Here is a 20,725-nt window from a genome sequence, read left to right on the forward strand (position 1 = left end):
ATAGTGCCTGGCTCACTGTGGACCAAATGAATGAGTTTGTCAGCGGGTCCCCAATCTCCACTAGTGTCACCCCATGTAGACCAGGGAGAATGTCAGCCATGAGGTCAGGTGAGGTTCCCCACCAGAGGCCTAACTCCCACCCCTGCCCCCTCAGCCCATTCTAGGAAAGAGCCTAAACATCACCTGACACCCTCCGCCCCCAAGGGTAAAAATAACTTTGTCTGAAATCTGACACCTCCCCTCGGCTAGGTCATCTTGAAAACTCCCCCTGTCCCACTGAGAAGGCTGTCCGGAGCCAGCCAGGGTGAGGAGGACCTTTTCTGAATGCTTTCCCATCTGTACCTCATCTGTCCCATGGACAAATATTTGAGGCGCGGTCCCTGGCAAGGTACACAGGGGACCCAAGCCCAGAGTAGTCCCAAGTCCTGCCCACGGTCCCCCAGCTTTGAACCACAGAACCCTGGCCTCCTGCCTCCATCTACACAACAGACCCTTCTTCCACCATGAGAGTGAGAAGGGCTTTGGAGATTGATTACAACTGCTTGCTTGTGTGGGTGGGGAAACTGAGGCACGGGTGGATCTCTGTCCAAAGGTCTTTAGAGTCAGGACCTTGGGTAAGTTACTGAGAAGTTATTTCCTCCTTGGGGGGGGGGGAAGACAAATACCCCCACCCCACCTCCATCCAAAAGTAGCGTGAGGATTAAGGGAGGTCCCCAAACCAAAGGCACCCAGCTAACTGTGAGGTGCTGTGCCTTTGTGAGGGGGCCATTGGCTGGATGGGGACTTGTCTCTCCTGAACCACCACAGACGCCCCCAGCCTTTGTTTCTCACTTTGGGGAAACAGAAATGTGGGGAGCGGAGGCGGTGTGGGCCAGTGGGTTCTGGAGGCGGGCCGACTGCACGGGAGTCCCAGACCTACCCTCAGAGGTGCAGGGGCCCCGGGGAACTCGCTTCCTCTCCACCCAGTTACTCACGTGTTCAACAACACGCACCTGCTCCCCATTGGTAAGATGAGACTAATGAGCCCCCTGCAGAGCTGTCCTGAGCTATAAAGGAGGGAGACAAGTGCTTTGTAATTTGTGGGGGTTCTGCCTCCCTTTTACTCCAGCGCTTCTTGCGAGGCTGAGTAGGGCCTGCCCGGTGGACAAGCCTGAGTGGGGCCCTGCCCTCCAGGAGCCAAGGTCTAGACGGGGCAACCTAGGAGGGGCTGTTACAGTGAGAGGTGGTGGGGCCCGCAGAGCGTGCACGCGGGGAAGCTGCGGACCAGGGACTGGCTGTGTGCGGCCCGTCCGCCCGCACCCCCATTCCCGCCCCTCCGTACTGACTGGGCACGCTCCGTGCCGTGCGCCCCAGACTGAGGACCTATGGGATGGGAGCACATGTTTTCATCTCACTGGCCCCAGTTTCCTCATTTATAAAGTTGCAGGGGTAGGCGTGCAGAGGACAGTGAGAACAATCGCCAACCCCCTTCGTTCAGTATTTATTATATGCCAGGTAGTGTGCTAAGTATGTTGTGTGCATTATCGCATTATCTCTTTGCCTCTTTACACAGCTCCAGTCATCAGCTTTGCTATTATCTGCAGCTTACAGATGGGAAAATAGAGGCTTGGAAAGGGTCAGGAACTTGTACGTGCACACACACACACACACACGTGCACACACACACAGGCGAGTGCACGCGTGCACACAGGTGCAAAATTGCACAGCCAGTAAGCGCAGAGCTGGGACCGGAACTCAAGTCTGTTTAACTTAAAGGCTGAGGCTGCTTGGCCGCTTTGCTGTAACTGCCTCTCTCGTCTGCCAGGCAGGGTAGTTCCTGCTGCATCCCATACATCGCCAGCCACCGGCCCTTCCAGAATCCATATGCACAAGTTCCCCTCCCCTGAGGTCCTCTGCAGGAAACAGCGAGGGTATCCGTGCCCCTGCCCCCCCGCCCCACGGCCCACGGTCATAGCACTGGTCCTACTGGATGTTCAAGGCCCAGCAGCCCGGGAGGGAGGGAGGTGGCCGCCCCAAGCTCTCTGAGCTGAACGCTGTCCTTTGTAAATCCTCAGATCTCCGCAGTGCAAGGAAACCTCACGTCAGTGAGATTACCCATGTTCAGGATCTCAGCTACCACACCCCCTCAGTGGTCGTCCAGCATGAGCTTGCTCAGTCCCAGAGACAGGGGCTCACTCCCTTGGCACACGGACCCTTCCAGTGAGGAGCCGGGCTGCCTGTCAGAGTTCTTCCACGCCCCCCCAACACCACTGGCACCTGCCTCCCCGTAGCTCCCCGCCCTGGGGCTGTTTGCCACCCCCTTCCCGGCCTCCAGCAAACCCCAGGAAGAGGCAGGAGGGATCCGAACACAGGCAATCTGACCCCCAGTGCGACTGGCCCGCACGAGGTGGCTCTTCAGGGAGACGCTCGGATAGCATCCAGCCAGAGACCTACATTCACAGGTGACACCCCGATGCTGGAGCCCCTGGCGGTGAGGTGGGCCCTTCGGGGACTGGGGAGAACAAGCCCAGCCTCTCCCCTCAGCACAGGCCTCCCCACCCTCCCTGCCAGACTGCCAAAACTGCTTCCAACCTGCCTCTGGGTCACCATGGCAATGGGCACCCCAGTTCCTGCGGGCACGCCCCGCTCACCCTGGAGCCGGGCACAGCGGCAGGCACCCCAAGCCCCTCCAGGACGGCAAGGCGGAGAGGGAGAAAGAGTCAGAAGAGGGAAGTGGGGAGAAGAAGAGAGAGGTTACAGAGAGAGAAGGAGGGAAAGAAGGGAAGGGGAGGGGAGAGAGAATGGGAAACCATGAGGTCACAGCACAGAGGCTGGTAGGGAACAGAAGTAGAAGAGAGGCAGAGGGAGAAGTAACAGGCAGGAAGGGGCCCCCTTCTACCCTCCCTCCCCCCGCTGCACACATTCCTCAGGCCTGAGCTGCTCTCAGCCCTGAGGGAGGGATTCTGGCCACACAGCCAGGACTTCCTGCCCCAGGAAGCTGGCAGACCATGGCCCCTCTGAGGCTCCAGCTGCTTCTCCAGCCCCTGCAGGCCCCTCGTGCTGAGGGATGGGGTCCTGTCCTCCCCGGCAGGTGGTGCCCCTTCTCCCACGCTTAGGCGGGAGGCCCCAGATGCCCCCAGTTCTCCTCCCCCCCCCCCCACCGGGGTCTGCAGTCCTCTCATCTCTTCTCTCCCACCTCGCCCAGCTTCCCCTCACACAGCACACCAACTTTTGCCCCCCCAAAGTCTTCAAGAAACCATTCCAAAGCAGAGGAGTGGCCCGAGTGAGAGCTATGACTTTAGCCGCAGATGCATTCCTTACACTGGCAAGGAGTGAACCAGGAGCCAGAATAAGCCTGGCAAAGGACCGCCAACTCCAAAAGCCTGCTTTGGAGGCCCCGAGTGGCCAGGTGGAAGCGTCAGAGACGCGGAGCTGGGCCTGGGCTCTGGCAGAGGCTGCCGCGCTGAGCAGGTGCACCGCGGGTTCTCCCTGGGCACTCCCAGGGCCTTCCCTGAGCCCCGAGTTCTCCAGCCACAAGGTGGCCTTCTCATACCTGTCCCTGTGTGCCCTACACTGTCTCCGAGGAATTCGAGAAGGGCTTGTGGAGGAAAGGATGAGCAGGGCAGAGAGAGAAGAAGGAAGCAAACAGGAAGGCCAGGGAGCTGGCAGGAGGGCCACAGCGAGGCCCAGCGGACAGAAGCTGTGTTGGAGTCCTGGCCCCTCCTGTTTCCCTGGATAACCTGAAGCCCTTTAGTACTGCAGCTACTGTAAACCTCACTTTCCACATCTATAAAATGGGAATAAGAATATCACTGACAGGATTCAGTGAGATTATACGTGCCAGGTGCTTAGCACAGACTCTGACCCAGAGAAAGTAATTAAAAAGTGTCAGCTCTTCATGTTACTACAAATCCAGGCAATGATGAGCGACCCAGGAAATCAGCCTCGCCAGGAGCCTGCACAGTGCCTGGGGGTGAGAGACGCCTGTCACGACTGGCTCGGCAGCCTTCGCAGAGGCCACGCCGAGCTTGAGGACAAGGACCCAGGGTTTGGGAGGACAGGAAAGGGGCAGGAAAGCTCCAGCAGCGGTAGCATCAGATGGCCCTCTCGGCCCTGCTCTGTGACAATCCCTGCCAGTTGAACCTGCCATCTGTCTACCAACTACCAGGGCTTCGCTTCAGCCACGAACCAAGATGTTGAATAGGCAAAAGTCTGTGGCACGCCACAGAGGCCTCCCACGGATGTCCACACAGTCGAAGCAGACGCAACGGTTGCCGGGATATCTCCTTTCCCAGGCCCCTGAAAGGCTCGAGACCCCTCACAAAGGGAGAGAAGGCAGCGATCCCTGGAAACCAGCTCAGGCTCACTGGGAACACGGCATCCCAGGCGCAAGGAAAGAGATGGCGAGGCAGGAATAGACACATTCTGTGCAGTTTGCATTTGCACAGACCCAGAACATTGTAAATGCTCAGTAAAAATGTGAAAATGTGTTCGATTGAACCTGGAGGGGTCTCCAGTGGAGTACCACATTTGCCTGTTCCATTCAACACGTGATCAAACGGCCGGGACGAAGACAAACCTGGTTGCAGGTGGCTACCTGGAAGGCTGTAACTTATGAACACAAGACCAAGGGGTGAAATGCACAGGATTCATGGGCTCCACCTGCGTTTTTGTCTTTCTGTCACTCTCACTTTGTTTTAAGTGATATGGCTGCTGGGGAGGCTCTAGCTTCATGGCTGGATCTGCGGAAGTGGCCGCACGATTTCATCATTTCATCGGCCCACAGCAGTGCCGATTCCGGCTGAAGGTTTCTGCGGTGCTGAGGGTGGGGACGTGCTTAGGGCAGGAACAACACGGTGACAGGGAGGAGGCAGCCTGCAGCTGGGGTGTGGTAGGCAGCACAAGGCCCATCCCTGTGAGGGGGAGCTGAGGGCAGGGGTAGCATGGGAAGAAAACCAGGCAGGAGGGAGACCGTGAGGGCGTAGGGCTATGTTTAGCCTGATGATGGGCCTCCTGCTACACATCTCAGGGCTGGCTGAGTCAGAGGACAGGAGGGGTCAGTGAGAGATAAAACCAAGACAAGGGGCACATAGCTGGTTCAGTCGGGAGAGCATGTGACCCTTGATCTCAGGGTTCTGAGTTTGAGCTACACGTTGGAGGTAGAGATTACTTAAAAAATAAAATCTTCAAAAAAAAAAAAACAAAACAAGACCATACAGGGGTGCAAAAGGCTAGAAAGAGGCCAGTGCTGCCTGGGGATCAACATCAATCTTTTTTAAAACTCCCATTCATTCCCTTAAGATGCTGGCAATACAACATTAAATGTGTTCTCTGATAGACAATAAACAAGCAAAGGAACATGATCATTTTAGAGACTGAAAAGTGCTATGAGAAACAGCAGATGTGATGAAAAGAGAAGGTGGTGGAGTGGTAGATGCTAATTCAGCCTAGGTAATCACGGAGGCTTCAAGGCCCAGCTCTGAATGAATGAAAGCAGGAGCGATCATGCAAGGCTCTGGAGGCACAGGGTTCCAAGGCAGGGGAACAGAGGGTGCAAAGAGCCCAAGGAGGATCTGGGACAAGTCTGGCTGCCAGAGGAACAGCAGGGCGGCCAGTCCCAGCTAGGCCCAACCCCCAACCATTCCCACCGAGGGACCAGATACCAGGATGCCATCTTGGATTCCCTAGGCCAGCCCGTCCACCAGCTGAATACCACCAAGTAACCTCCACCCCACACCGTGGAGAGCAGAACAGTCACCCTGCCAAGCCCTGCCCAAATTCCTGACCCACAAAGGTGTGGGGATAGTTTTTCACAGAGCCACAGCAGATAGAATAGACATCGTCCAAGGAGCGAGCAAGGACAGAGCTATTTAGAGGTCAGTGGGAGGGAGCAGCCTACAGAGGGAAGCAGAGAGAGTCAGGTGAGGTGGAAGGACACTAAGGTGGGGTGGGTCTCCGCAAGGGTGCCTGCTGGTCAAGGAGCTGATCAGTCCCAGCAGATGAGCAGAGAAGCTATAAGGGGTTGGAGGGAGGGCAGGGAGAGGAGTCATGGATTAGGGACAGGGTGAGAGGTAAAGAAGTGGAAGCAGAGACCACAGAAAACTCCTGCAGAGATTTTTCTGGGAAAGGGGAGCAAAGAAACCAGGAAGTAGTTGGAAGGGGACCTGGGTACAGGAAAGGGGTATTGTCTGCCTTAGAAGCTGGGAGATACCGGAGGTCTCATCTGGCAGCTGATGGGACACAACCAGGAGGAGAGGGATCTCCCCAAGCCAGAGAGCTGCCTACAGACAGGGGCTGCCCAAGAACTGGCCCGGCAGAAGCTTGAAGACGCCATTTTATAAATCTACGGCCACCATCTATTGTGCGCCGACTGTATGCCGGGCCTAGTCCTTGGGAATTCTTAAGTCCACTCTGAAGCAGGAGTCCTCATTTATAGCTGAGGAAAAGGAAATTCAGACAAGGAACACGGAAAGATCCACTGGAAGACACGCAGCCAGTAAAAGGCAGAGGGGTGGAGTGCCCAGCTGGCTTTGTGGGAAGAACATGCAACTCTTGATCTCCGAGTTGTGAGTTTGAGCCCCACGTTGGGCATAGAGTTTATTAAAAAGAAAAAAAGAGAGAGAGAAAGAAAGGCAGAGGGGGGAGTGGACTTGGGTTTTTCTGACTCCAGAGCCTGGCCGGGCTGCTGCAGGGGGGACACCAGCCCTGGAGGCAGATTAGATCATATAGCCCGTGGGACTTCTGAGACAGAGCCTGGCACTTTGGAGACCCTCCATGGATTGCCTTCCAGGTGATATGGAGAAAGAGCTGGAAGTGCTGTGGTCTCTGACAGTCCATCCCGCCGGCACCAAAGGGATCTCAGCACCCCAACCATCATCACCCCCACAATGGCCTATCCAGAGGGCCTAGTGGGCTCAGAAGTCCATCCCACTCTCCTGCCTGCCTTGCTGAGAACCAGTTTGCATGGTGAGACACACCTTCTCTTAGTCTTAAGCAAGGGGGTGGGGATCAGGTAAACTCAGAGTCCCACGGGGCCCTGAGGCGGGGTGAGGAGTGCTGAGAGCAATGTGGGGCTTGCCCCTTCCCTTGCCCCAAAGTCATAGTCCTTGGGCCCCTTCCTCTCTCCGGCCCCCTCCCCCACGTACCCCACCGGTCTCAAAGCCTGGAGGCACACCACTCATTCTTAAAACTCGTCTTCTCTGTGGAAAAGTCAGCATGGCACTAACCTGCCTGGCATATATGACCAGGCCCATTACTACCCCACAGCCCCATGTTACAGACAAGGAAACTAAGGCTGAGAAAGGAGTAGCCAGCCACTAGCCACTAGCCCAGAGCCAGCCAGAATCTTCTGACTGCAGAACCCCCGTCTGTCCCTGCCACCGCTCATACAGGGTAGTATCCCCAGAGAAGGACAGGAGCTGGGTCTCGCCACACCGTCCCTAAGGGATCCAATGGAAATTGAGACCCACCTGGTTCAGCTCGGCCCTGGCGAACGCTGGAAACCCGAGGCTGCTTTAGGAAGGCTTAAGAGCCACACCCCTTCTCGACCTCTGACCACTTTCCAGGCTTGGGAATGGGCCACATCTGGCAGGGCCGCACCCCCGGGGGCAGACCACAGCCTGTTCTAGAGGTCACAAATAGGACACCGGCAAGGAGTGGAGAGGCTGGGGTTCGGCACCGCCGTGGGGCAGTGAGGGACGGGCCACAACAGAGGTGCCACTGGGGGCTGCCTGCCAACTCGCTGGGCTTCTGAACAACCAGACAAGATAAAGCTTGTAGGGCGCTTCCCAGACTGTAAAGTGGGTGCAGACATGCAGAAATAGGAGACTCCTTGAGCATGTGACCAGGTCCCATGGCTCCCTAGAGTCCCAGCGATTGACAAATAAAAGTTGTATATATTTAGATCACACAACGTGATGTTTTGACATCCGTATACATTGTGGAATGATGACCACAATCAAGCTAATTAACAATCCATCACCTTACAGTTACCCTGTTTGGGGCGGTGGGCGGGGGGATGAGAACACCTGAGATTTACTCTCAGCAAATTTCAAGTAGGTAATACATTGTTGTTAACGGTGGTCCCCACACTGTCCACCAGGTCTCCAGAACTTATTCATCTTGTAACTGAAAGTTGGTACCCTTTGACCCACATCTCGCCTTTCTCCCAGCCTCCCTGACATAATTTTTCCAGTACCTACCATGTTCCAGGCCTTTATATACATTATATAATGGCTTTGTATCCATAATATCATGTAATCCTCCCCTGTGGGGGACAATTATCCCACTTGCACAAAAAAGGAAACTGAGACCCAGGCTATCTGAAGGACTTGCCTAAGGGCCCTGTGCCCTGAGGGGTGGCGCTGGGACTTTGCTTTTCTCACTACCAAAGCTGCATCTCCAAAAGAGATGCTTAATGCTTAATGTTTACCGACATTCATTAATTAATGTCTAATTTGCTGAGGGCAAATTATTACCATGGAAGAAGCCTCAGGCAGGACATACATATTACATGGACAAGGGGGCCGGAGGGGCCTCCTCAAGGAGTCACTACAGAATTCTTTCCCCACTGCTAGCAGAACAAGCTCCTTTCCCACATCTCACGCACAGAGGCCTCTGCCTGGACCAGGCTTCCCGACCCGAAAAGACTTCCAAGGCCATGCTAACCCATCACTTCCCCCAGGGAGCCTGCCTTGCCCCTGAGGCTGGTGAAGGGCCACCTCTGGGCTTCCCTCTGTCACAGCTGGCCACACTCTGCTGTCATCAGTGGTTTGTACCTCTCTCTGTCTCCACATCAGCCTGGGGGCACCTGAGGACAGGTCCAGTCTGACTCATCCCAGTGTCCCCAAAGTGCCAGACTCTGGTCCTTTCCCTCCCGCCCCGATACCCCCTCCTCCACGTAGGGAGGCTGCTCCTGGAGAGTGGCAGGAGCTCCCAGCCGGCGGCACCATCTGTCCCTGGAGGCACAGGACAGGAGAGGCACAAGGCAGAGGGGTCAGTTCCTCTGCTTAGCCAGGTCGGCCCAGGACACGGAGAAGAGCCATGGCACCAGGGCCCCCGCCCAGCTGTAGCTTGGCCCAGACAAGACTTTGAATTCTCTAACCAGCTCGAAGTGGCTCGAAGCCAGAGCGTTCGTTTTATTAGATGCAAAGCCAGACGGATACCCAGTAGCAGCGCTACCAGGAAGCTGAAGTACGCCTCACACCAGCAGGTACTCAACGAGTTAGTTTTTACCACCTCATCCAACCAACCGACCCTGTCTCTGAAACACTGAGGAAACAGAAGTCCGGATGAAATGAAAAGAGAAGGACCCATATCTACCATGGTTAATTGTGTGCCAAGCTCCGCACTCCTCCAAAGCCATTAAGCTTGCCTGTGATCTAGCAAGATCCACAGGAACAGCCCGGGTTCACAGAGGAGGAAACCAAGGCCTACAGGGTCAAGTGAGTTAGTGTCTGTAAGGCAGGTCTCTAGACTCATGAGCAGCTGTGCAGAGGTCCTGGGGAGGCCGGCTTGGCCCGGCCTGGACCCAACACAGGTGAAGGGCAGGGGTGCAGCCTCCGCTAGCCCCCGGTATGTGTGAGGCAGGGGGGCAGGTGATCGGCCCTGAATCTGCATTGTCAGGTGGGCTAGGAGGCTGTGATGGGGTGGGTCTGAGGGTGACAGCGAGACCACTCTCTGGATGTGCAGAGGTTCCCGATGTTTCCCTGGCCAGGACAGGTGCTGGGAAAGGGGTCTCAGCCTGGCAGGTAAGGATTCTAAGTCTCTCGCCAGCTGTACAAGCCCGGGCACATCATCTCACTTCTCCGTGCCTCGTTTGTACCAGGGGCCTGAGCCTATCACCCACCTGCCTGTTGTGAGGGGTCAGGGAGTGGGTGGGAAGGTGGCCAGGACCTTCGTGGTGCTGGCCATACAAACGGGAACCATGATGATGTGTCTCCCTAGGTCTCTGAGCTTCTCTGAGCACAGTGTGCAGGGACTATGTACCTTGGCACTAAGCCTGGGGACCAGAGCATCCCCAAGTACCACACAGTCTGGTGGGCAGGACAATACAACCCCTAGCACTCCAAAGCCCAAACCCTGCCTGCAAGGCCCAGACCCCCAGCCTACTGCAGCCTTGTCTCAGGCCCTCCCACCTGCTCTGCCCTCACTCGCTCCTGTCCAAGCCACACCGGCCTCCACTCAGTAGCTCAGAGGCACCAAGCCCCCCACACCTTGGAGCCTGCCAATGAATGCTGTTCCTTCTGCCTGGAATACCCTTCCAGGCCTTCCTCTGGCTGTCTCCTTCTCAACTGCTAGGTTTCTGCTCAGTTGTCACCAGCTCAGAGAGCCCTCCCTTGACCTCTCCCGTTATTCTTTCACAGTCCCCTGTTCTCCTGCAATCTGAGGCTAATAGCTGTGTAACCTTGGGCAAGTTACTTAACCTCTGTATCTCAGGTTCATCCTCAACACGGGCATAGTAAGGTTATCTACTTCACAGCGTTGTTATAAAGGCTAAATGAGTTAATGCATGCTTGGCGCACAGGGAGCACCTACGTGGCATTTACTCTTATTGTTATTACTGTTCGTGGGGCTTGGCACAGATTCGGATCCTATATTTACTCGACTACTTTCTCACTGTGTCTCCTTCATTAGCTGTCAGCTCCACACAACAGCCTGGGTTCATCACAGAGTACTCAGTACCTGCCACAGGCTAATCCCTGGGCAGGGAAGAACTGAAATCAGTACAATATCCTGAGGAGACGCCATTCATTCTGGGGCAGGCAGGATGCAGATGGGAATGGGAAATGATGGCTGAGCTGGGTTTTGAAAGATGAAGAAGAGTCCTCCAGACAGACTACAAACACTGAGGGTGTCTGTCCATGGCTGAGACCAGGGTTCATATGGGGCTCCTGAACAGGCTGAAGCTAAGTGTCTGAGTCTTGCCTCTCCCTCCAGGAAGCCCTCTGGGACTACTTCAGCACCCTTCCAAGCTCCCACAGTCACTCATTCATTCAGTAGTTTTTGCACTCATACTATATGATAGGCAGGTTGTTATATTCCTGTGGGTCTCCCCTCCTCTTCCACACAGCGGGGTTCTCAAGGCAGACAGGCCCCTGCCTTTCGCGGTCAGGACCAATCTCAAGATGGTGCACAAACCCTTCACAAAAGTCCAGGCCCCCAGGATGTCAAAGCTGGTGGGGACCTCAGAGAACACTCAGAGAGGGGGAGCACCTGGCCCAAGGTTACAGCAACGGGGTGAAGATAAGATTCTAATCCGGGGGGGGAGCCAAACACAGTGCCTGAAACCTCCTCAGAGTCTGAACTAGATCCTTCATGAGGCCAGGGAGGTGGGCTAGGGAGAACCTCCAGCTGTCCACAGGTTCAAGGCGAAGCAGCGGGCCCACCCCCACGCGTGGGGAGGAGCATGTACGTCCGTGGCTGCACAAGCGCGTGCGCAGATGCCCGCAGCTGTTTCTGACCCTGCCACCTCCCTGTCAGCGACGTTGCCGGGTTGCGGGGCTTCTCCGGGGAGCTGGGATCGACAGCCCCATCAGCTTTCCCAGAGTAAGTAAAGTTCCCAGGAGGTGACCTTGACCCGGCTAACACTGAGGCTGAGCAGAGGTTCCCAGTCTCCCACTAGGGTACCAATGGGTCCTCACCAGCCCAGGAGTGTGGGACTCAGGGCCCAGTACAGACTTGGGTGGGGGAGGGGAGGGTCTCCACTGAGAGAGGCAAGGACTGAGACGGGACAGCAGGACCTTTCCAGCACCCGCAGACAGGGAATCAGTGCCCTCCCCCAACACACACACACACACACACACACACACACACACACCTCGCTCCCTCAGCTTGGCAGGCTTACCACCTCCCTCACTCATTCACGTGTTCCGAGGCCTTGATGGGTCCCCAGGGGCAGGGAAGAGCCAGAACCACCTAACTCCAAAACGTTCGCCATCTGCAGTGTCACGGGATACTGACAAGGGCCCCCAAACTCTGGGAAGCAGGGCTGTGGGTTATCTGAGGGCCCGCTTCTATTCCCAGTTTACCTGGCTTTCTGTGTCCCCCGTGAAGAGAGTTTGGTTGGTTTTTTTTATTTGCTTGCTTTTCATTAAAAACAGCTTTGGTTACAACTCAGAAAACCATCCCAAACTGTCCTGTATCATTGGGGAACCAAGGGAATTCGGGAGGAAATGGGGGCATCCAAGGAGATCTGCCATGCAGGCAATGGTCCATAGGTGGCAATCAAGGCTAGAGTGTTCTCAGCCGGCATGAGGTCACCCATGTCACCTCATGGGCCCAATTCCACCCCCACACCTACCCCCGCTCCCAGACTCAGGAGAGTGGGTGGGAGAGTGTAGGGAAGCAAAATGCATTGTGGGCTCAGACTCGAAACATGTGGGCTGGAGTCTCACTTGGCTTTCGCAGGGCTGAGCCTCAGGTTCCCTAAGAGCTCAGACTTGGGAGCCAGATTGCCTGAGTTCAAATCCCAGCTCTGCCACTTCCTGCCAGTGTGATCCTGAGCCTGGGCAAGTCCTCAACCCCTCTGAGCCTCAGTTTCTTCATCTTGGATATGGGGATGATAACTTTACCTACCTCATAGAGAACTGAACGAATTAATATATACAAAGCATTTGGTGCAGTGCGTAGCATAGTCAGCACTATATACAGATTTGCGACTACGATATTGTTATCTCTGTAGAATGATGATAAGGATACATCCTTCCTCTACTGCCTTCTCCCCCAATTATTGATGGGGATCAATGGGAAAAAAATCATGAAAGGCACAGGAGAAGACACAGCCCCACCTGGAAAATGCTGTCTGCTCCAAGCTCAAGAGATGGGGGGCAAGAGGTCCTGCTGCTCAGATCCCACTCTCGGCCTCAGTGAGAAGTTGCCTGTGCCCATGCATTCATTAGACACTGTCTGGAGCTCTGACCATGCCCAGCCCTCTGCTGGGCACACTGACAGCAGGCTTGTGGAACTCACAGGCTGGTGGGAGGGATGGACGTGCAAGTGCACCACACAATCCAGTGTGAGAAGGAACTAACACAGAGGCTCCCTGTGCCCTGAGAAATCTGAGAAGGCTTTCTGGAGGAGTCCAGCATCTGAGCTGAGATCTGAAGGCTCAGAGGTAACTTTCCAGGAGGACCGGGGGGAGGCTAGGGGCCACCCGAGCAGAAAGCACAGTAGGGACCACAGCACAGAGGAGAGAACAAAGGTGGTATACTGAAGCAGTGGCAAGCGGTTCAGTATGGCTGAATCTATCGGGGTGCGGAAGGTGGAATGAGGAGGGAGAGGCAGGCCGAAGCAGATTACCAAGAGCCTTTTGTATCGGGTAAGGAACAGGAACGCTATACTGAAGACAGCCGGCTCAGCAGGTGCGGGATAATCACATTTACCTATTAGAAGCAACCCTCCAGTGGAGGGGGATGGGAGGGGCTGGATGTGGAATCGGGGAAGCAGGGAGAAGGTGCCCTGGACGGGGGAGGGCGCTGAGGTCTGAGCTGAGCGCTGGTCATGCAGATGGAGGGAGGGGATAGGTAAGAGATTTATTTGCCCCCGCCCCCTTTAAAAAGGCTTTTCCTGAGAACGTCCTCAGAGGACACCTACTCTGCGCCCAGCACAACCTCCGCCCGTCTGTCCTGCACCCTTCTCCCGTTCACCAGATCAAAGGCCCCCGCCAGGCGGTGATGAGCACTTGGCTCTGTCCCATGCCTCAATATCTAATCTCAGCTCCAAAGTCCCTGGTAAGACATTCCAGGGAAACGTGTGCTGCAAGGCCACCTAGCAGGACACCTGTCCAAGAGCCCACGCCTGGTCCTGAGCTTGCTCTCTGAAAGAGGTCATTGTCCCCGAGAATCGCGGGCTGCCACACCCTCCCTCACCCACTCAGACCCCCTCCCCACCCAGCCCTGTAACTTCTAGCGGCCTCCGGGCCTTCGAGCCCTGAACTCCAGCACGCCACAGAGGCACGGAGCACAGACGTCCGGCAGAAGCACACACAGGACTCGGCTGGGAGAGACACACACCCCGGAATAGAATTCCAGACGCAGAGAACTTCCCCTCAGCACGGCCCCTGGGGCTTGTCTGGGGATTGTTACCTCTAATAAACCAGCCTAGGAGTTCTGCAGTTTCTCCTTCCAAGGAGAGCTAGAAAATGGCCCGTGGAAAATGAGAGCAAAGACGAAGAACTTCTGACTTAAAACGGAAACTTCAATTCTCTTTCAGGATCCCCAGCCTGCAGCCCCCTCCCCCGCCCACCGTTGGCCTCCAATCAGCCCCCCCACCCCCGCCCACCCTGCATACCCTTCGCAGGTGATTTCCGACATTCTGCATCATTGCGGCCGAGACCCCACTAGCCGGTGGCACAGTCGGTGGCACCCTCTGAGAGAGACGCTGGTCACCTGAGCCACGGCCAGGCTCCGACTCCAAATGAAGCCGGTCAGCCTCTCCTCGGGCCCCTCCTCCCGAGCTCCCGCCCCTCCTGAGCCCAGCTGTTATCACCCAGCCCTGCCTCTCCTCACACTGCCCTCTGCCCCCCCTCGCCCGGAGCACCCCCCTCCGAGGCTCCTGTGCCCGCCTGGCAGAGCGGAAGGAGAGCGGCTGCCAACTGGGCCCCGGCCACGTCAGGGGGCCCTGTGGCTGCCCACTGGGCACCTAGCGGGACACTCGCTTTACTTCCAGCCACAGCCAAACTTAGTCACCCCCACTTCCAGCCCCTGACATCCTGCTCACAGGGCCTCTTGGCTCCGGGGTCCCTCCCAGGGGCCGGGAGTCCCCACCCCACCAGCCCCAGCCAGTTAGACTGGCACACCGGTCACCAGGCTTCCATCCGTCCACAAGGGGTCAGGCTGGAGGTGGCAGGAAGCCAGGGAGCGTCCAGCAGCCTCCCAGAGAGATATCAGACCCACCTGCTAGGACTCTTCACCCTCAGGAGCGCTGCCCCCAAGAGCAGCCCAGTGTAGCTACTGGCCAGGGACAGGGCACACTCCCTCCTTCCTTAAAATAAGCAGTGTGACTTCTTAAAGTGACCTCTGCCAAATTCCACCTCATGACCTCCACAGGCTTCAGCCCCTTGGGCACCCAGCCCAGGCCCTCTGTAGCCACCACCGACTGAGAGACCACCCAGATTTCTCCCTCGTCCTTCTCACTTCTGCAAGAGGCTTCACGAGGAGGCCTTGACACTGACACTTGGACTTTTCGTGATGGGCCAATAAAATAAAGTCCTTAGTGGTTAAGAGAAGAAGGCAGGGGAGAACCAGGCAGGGGAGCTGGGGTAGACAAATGGATCAGGAGTAATAATGAGCACCTCATGATAACGGAGCACCTGCTGTGTCCAAGGCCTAGTGCTGTCCTCACTCCAACCCACCAGGAGGTCCCTTGGGGAGGGCACATGACATGGTCCTAGGTGGCACAGCTATTGAGTGCAGAGCCATGTTGGAACGGTCAGCCCAATCTGAGGCCTCTGTCCTTCATTGCCTCGAGCTCACTCCCCACACACCTACTGATGTCTCCCCCTGGGCCTAAGACACCAGGACTCTGGGCCGAGTTCTCTCACTAATGTGCTGTGTGCCTCTGAACAAGTTCCCTCTTGTCTCCGAGCCTCCCTGCTCTAGGAGTCAAGGGCTCTCATGTCCATCCCTGTGAACTTAAGCCTTTCCCTTGAAGAGCTTAGGGGTCTGTCAGCAGTTCGGTATTAACGAATGAGAAATTAAAGTCACACTATAAAGACAGCAAGATGGTCCAAGGATGGCCCTGAGGGCTGGGGCAATCTAGGAGGCTTCCTGGAGGAGGTGGTGCTTTCTGGCCTGAACACTGAATGGGTCTGGATAGTCTGAAAAGAGGGGTGAGATGGAAGGCCTAACAAGAACAGAACAGAATCCTCATCTTGCAGAAAAAAAGCTGGGAATCTGTCGAGGAGGGCCTCGAATGCCAGGCAACTGGGCTGAGGTATCAGGAAGCCTCTAAGAATGAAGAACGTGTTCCACATGATAAAAGCCATGTGAAGTGAACAGGACAGAATCATGAGACCTCCCTGGACTGGTAAGAAAACCAGCCCAGAGAAGGGACAGCTCATCACACGGCATCCAAGCAGGGCAATTTCAGGGCCACATGGTACAGAGGGGGGGAATGAAACCCAGAGAGCTTCTGGTCCCCAGCCTACCCGCTCGCCAGTGGCCCACAATGTCTCAGACTCACTGGACTCAGTCTAGTCCCCCTATCTTACAGAGGGGTACACTGAAGCCCAGGGATGACAAGTGAGCCACCCAAAGTCCATGAGGAAGTTGTCTAGAATCACTATTCCTAACCTCAAGCCTAGAGCCCAGTCCATCTCACCCCACAGCAAAGCACAAAATAAGAGAGGCTTCAGTGAGACTTACAAGAGGACTCCCAGCAAGGTTGAATCAGCATACTGTCAGGAACAAGGCACAGAGAGCCAGACCTTTCTGCAGAGGGCTCTGCAGCCCACAAAGGTCTCTCTCCTCTCTGCTCTTTAGTACAGAACTGACTCGTGTCTCTTCGGCAGCTCTGTTCGGTCTCTGGCTCCAATGAACATTTCCATGGGTATCTGCCTCCCCTTCTCGACCCTCCTGGAAGCCCCGTGAGGGCTGACACCACATCCTACTCATCTCTGTGCCCTCTCCCCATCAGCCCCCAGACTAGGGCCCTAAACATGAGAAACACACCACACCCCTGGATGAGTCACAGTCCTGGAAAGGTGGGTAGAGAGGAGGTCTTAAGTGAGAGTGAGGTCGGTGGTCCCCAAACTTCAGCCTGCATCAGAATCATGCAGAGGGCATTTTAAAATTCAGACTGCTGAAAGCAAAAGCTCCCGGAGAGCCCAAGAATCTGCATTTCTGATAAGATCCCAAGGGATGCTGATGCTGCTGGTCCAGGGACTGTACTGTGGGAGCCAATGAGCTGGAGACACAGGTGGGGAGAATGAGACCCAGAGACTGTTGAGGTGGCTCGTGACCGTCCATCCCTCTCATGGCCACCGTCACTGTCGTTGTAGCTTTCTGGGCACGCCCAGCCCTGTGCAAGCACCTCAGATACGGTACCACATTTGGGCCTCATCCTAGGAGGAAGATACTACCATTATCATTCTCCTACAGAGGAAAACTGGAGGCAAAGAGTCATTCGTCCAAAGTCATGCAGTTGATAAGAGTTAGCATAAGGATTTGAACCCCGATCGAAGTCCAGAGCCCACGGCGTAACCAGCACTCTCCGTAGCCTCTTACAGCTTATGCAGACCAAGGACTTCTCTAGGAGTGCCCGAACCCCATAGGCTCATGTAACCCAAAGGCCTGGTCCCCGAGTGCACCTCTGGGGAGTCCTGTGAATCAAGAAAGCCTGCCTCTTAGGCCCCGGACCCTGAGTATTTTCTCCCACAAGTACTTTGTTTCCCCACGTGACGTCCTTCATCTGGCCCCACAGATGGGGCCCTCCTGGCTGGAAGACACATGTCTGCATTCATTCTTCAGGCCCATGTCCCAGCTCTACTGCCCCACTCAGTGACAAAACACAGCGAAGTCACCTCCATCTGTATGCCACAGTGATACCAGGTTGTCACTGTCCGGCATGGTCTGTCTCCCCCATCGGACTGAGTCCTCAGCATGGGGTCTGCCCAGAATAAGGGTTTAGTGACTGAATGATAGGAAGGAGGGAAGGAAGGAAGGAAGGAAGGAAGGAAGGAAGGAAGGAAGGAAGGAAGGAAAGGAGGGAGGAAGTGGCATAGGGTCAAATGAGGAAATGAATGAGTGAATACAAAACCAAACTCCCAGGAATTCCCTCTGCTGGGCCTTTTAGCCTTTGCAGATAGGACCCCAAACTCTGGGTAGGAAGGGACCTCTGATGTCATCCACTCCAACTCCCACCTTCAGAACTGCCCTAGCTGAACCCCTCCATGGCTCAGAACCTATAACTCTCCCCCGCTCCACTCACACACACACACCCCTACTATCCCAGCCTCCACTTACATACCTCCAAGATTGAAGGGCTCGCTCCATCTAAGGCTGACTGAACAATTAAAGAGCTCTAATAGCCACAAGGGTCTTGCCATTACCCCATGACCGTGGCTCTGGGTCACCCAGAACAAGGCTGCTCCCCTGGCCTGTGACAGAAGGCAGACAGATGGGAGCCCATGTCCTGTCCTCTGCCCCATCCAGACTCATTTCTTCTAATTGTCTCCAGCCATGAACAGAGCTCCCAACTGTTCCCTCACACACCTGGGGGTCCCTCTGTTCCTGCTGTTCCCTCTGTCCTAATGCCCTCTGAGAGCTCTACATCCCAACCCTGTCCCCCATCCAGGCCTGGCTCAAACGGCACCACCTCCAGGAAGTCTTCTGTGTCCCTCCTAAGTGGGACTTCCATCCTCCTCCTCAGTCCCCTCTGTTCCCCCCCCCCACTTCCCCCCCACACACTTCACAGCCCTTCATTTCTCTCTCACACTGTTTTTTCTCTTAAATTGGGCTGATTTGTGCTAATTTCCCCTTCTTGACCTTGAACGGTTGGCTGCAGGGATGGAGTTGATTCATCAGAGTATCCTGCCCCCACTCCCACCAAACACTCAGGGTCTTGAACATAGTAGATGCTCAGTAAGCGTCCCGAGAATGAATGAAGGAGTAATTGAAGGGGAAAGAATGAATGAATGGAAGCAAATACATGTGTACATGATCAAATGAATGAATGAATCATCTTCTCCTGTTCTCCAAGCTGAAGACTCCAGTTCCTTCTGGGGGCCCCTTGGCCTCGGCATGGCAGAATACAGGAAGTTGTGGGATAAATGGGGAGGCGGACAGGAGGGAGGAACAATGGAGCGACGTAGTGATACCCGCAAGCCAGGAAGTGGAGGTGACAACATTGCTCCAAGGCCAGGCCCCTCTCAGAACCACAGCCCTTTACAGAGCAGCTGGGCAAGGAAAGCAGTGGGTGGAGATGGGGAGGTGGGGGTGCCAACAAGCCCCGGAGGCCAGACGCGGGATGCATGAGCAGAATACTGGACCTGCCCAGCCAATCCTAAACTCCATCCTGCCTAGCAGGCTCCAACATGACCTGCCTGCTCCTCTCTCACCACCTGCATCTGCCAGCGCCAGAACCAACTCCTGGGCCCAGCTGCTGCGGGTCAGGACCCAGCCTCACTTCCTGGACTGGATCCTTGCAGGGAGGTTGCCCTCACAAGGGCTAGTGCTCCCCCACCCATCCCATGTCCCAGTGAGTCACACTGGCTGCACCCTCTGGACTCTGAGGCTTGGGTCCACAGGTCCTGACCCGGTGCCAGCCTCCCCGATCCTACTGAGAGGCAGGCCCATCTCAGCTCAAACCCCAGGATGCTTTATGCCTCAGGCTGCCCAAGCAAGAGGGCACCAGGCACCAGGCGGCTTGTCTGGCGCCCAGTCCGGGGGTAGAGGCAGCTCTGCCTAAAGAGAGTGCTGGGACTGACGAGGAGCCAGGGGCACCAGGGTCCCAGAGAGTGCGGTCCTTCTCGAGGCAGGGAGGCAGGGGAGGAACTGCCGGGCGAGGTGCGGGGGGGGGGGGGGGGGGGGGGGAGGGGCCGGTCTTACCCAAGAGGTGCGACCCTGCTTGCAGGGCGGAGGCCGGGGGAGCCTGCGGGGAACGTCGGAGAAGCAGCTCCGCGGGGAGACGCTCAGAACCGGGCATGGAGGTGCCAGAGCAGAGCCTGATGGGGGAGGCTGCGCGAGGCGCCGGAAGCGGCCGGGCAAGCTCCTGATGACTCTGGTCCCCTCCCCTCCCCGGCACGGGTGGGGCGGCCGGGGCTGCCCGCGCGGCCGCGATCGAGAGGGCCGGGACACCCGGGCCGGCGCCAGACACCCCGCCCCGCCAGGCGTCAATGCGGGGGCGCCCCTGGCAGAGCCGGAACCGCGGGCGCCGGACCTGGCAGGGTCCACGTGGAGCAGGGCAGGCGCCAGGGTGCCAAAGCCGTCTGCCTGTTATTGCTAAACCAGCTCCTCACCCTCTGGACAAGTAATCCCTGCTATTCGTTCGCACCTTTATGGAGCGTCTACTGCGTGCCAAACACTCAGCCGGGTGCTGAGGCGAGCCTCTGAGCCGCACACACCATCTTGCCCTAATGAGTATCCAGAGAAAAAAATTACAACGGACAGTTCAGAACAGAACAAAGAAAATGAATACCATCCATGGTCTCTTCCCTCAGAGAGAATCACTGTTAATATTTTAAGGTATGTGCTTCCAACTAGACTAGAGCTGAAAGATGCAGACATGCTAACTGGGGAGGTGGAGGCACCCCTCCTCCCCCACCGTGTGTGTCTACATATGGTATGTTATGTTGTATAATGTAATATGATACAATATGAAATACATGATATGATCCTAGGCGTAAGGAGCTGCCTAGAAAAATCGCCATCAGTATTCATGTTGGGGAGACACGCTCATCTGGACCTGACAGAGGATGATGGTGGTCCCTGAAAGACTTGGATCTTGGATCTTGGGAGGAGGAGCTTGGCAGGAGGACTGCATTCCACACCAGGATGGGAGAGGCGGAGGATCAGCCATTGCAGATACCTCGCAGAGGCTGGTCCTTGAACTCCTGCCCCAGCCCCTCCCCTGAGAAAAGGACAGTCTGCAGACATAGAGCTGCCATGCTGCCCCCCTGGGGCCCAAGCCAGCCTCCTGACCGTGTAACAAGATGGGGCACTTTCCCTTGTCACTTTGCTCCGGCTATGCTCTCAGAGCACCCTAAGGGTCCAAGAGTGTCAGGGCCGGAATGACAGGCACCCCACGC

The 20,725-nt window shown here is 56.1% G+C and overlaps 1 protein-coding gene across 3 annotated transcripts in view; it reads right to left on the reverse strand.

Annotated features, from left to right (window-relative positions):
• ACOT11 (acyl-CoA thioesterase 11) overlaps positions 1–20,269 on the reverse strand; it is a 51,737-nt gene extending 31,468 nt beyond the window's left edge. The window contains exon 1 of one of the 3 annotated variants that reach the window (XM_078073098.1): positions 19,527–20,269. Coding sequence is in view for 1 of the 3 variants with exons in the window: in XM_078073097.1 (XP_077929223.1) it covers positions 14,269–14,301 (33 nt within the window). In the remaining 2 variants the exon portion in view is untranslated. Of the gene's footprint in view, positions 1–14,268; positions 14,426–14,776; positions 14,917–19,526 lie in introns of those variants that run through there. The other 2 variants (XM_036113998.2, XM_078073097.1) reach the window with 2 other exon arrangements.
• Positions 20,270–20,725: the final 456 nt, after the last annotated feature.

The sequence above is a fragment of the Halichoerus grypus genome, chromosome 5 (assembly GCF_964656455.1).
Source record: "Halichoerus grypus chromosome 5, mHalGry1.hap1.1, whole genome shotgun sequence".
NCBI lineage: Eukaryota > Metazoa > Chordata > Mammalia > Carnivora > Phocidae > Halichoerus > Halichoerus grypus.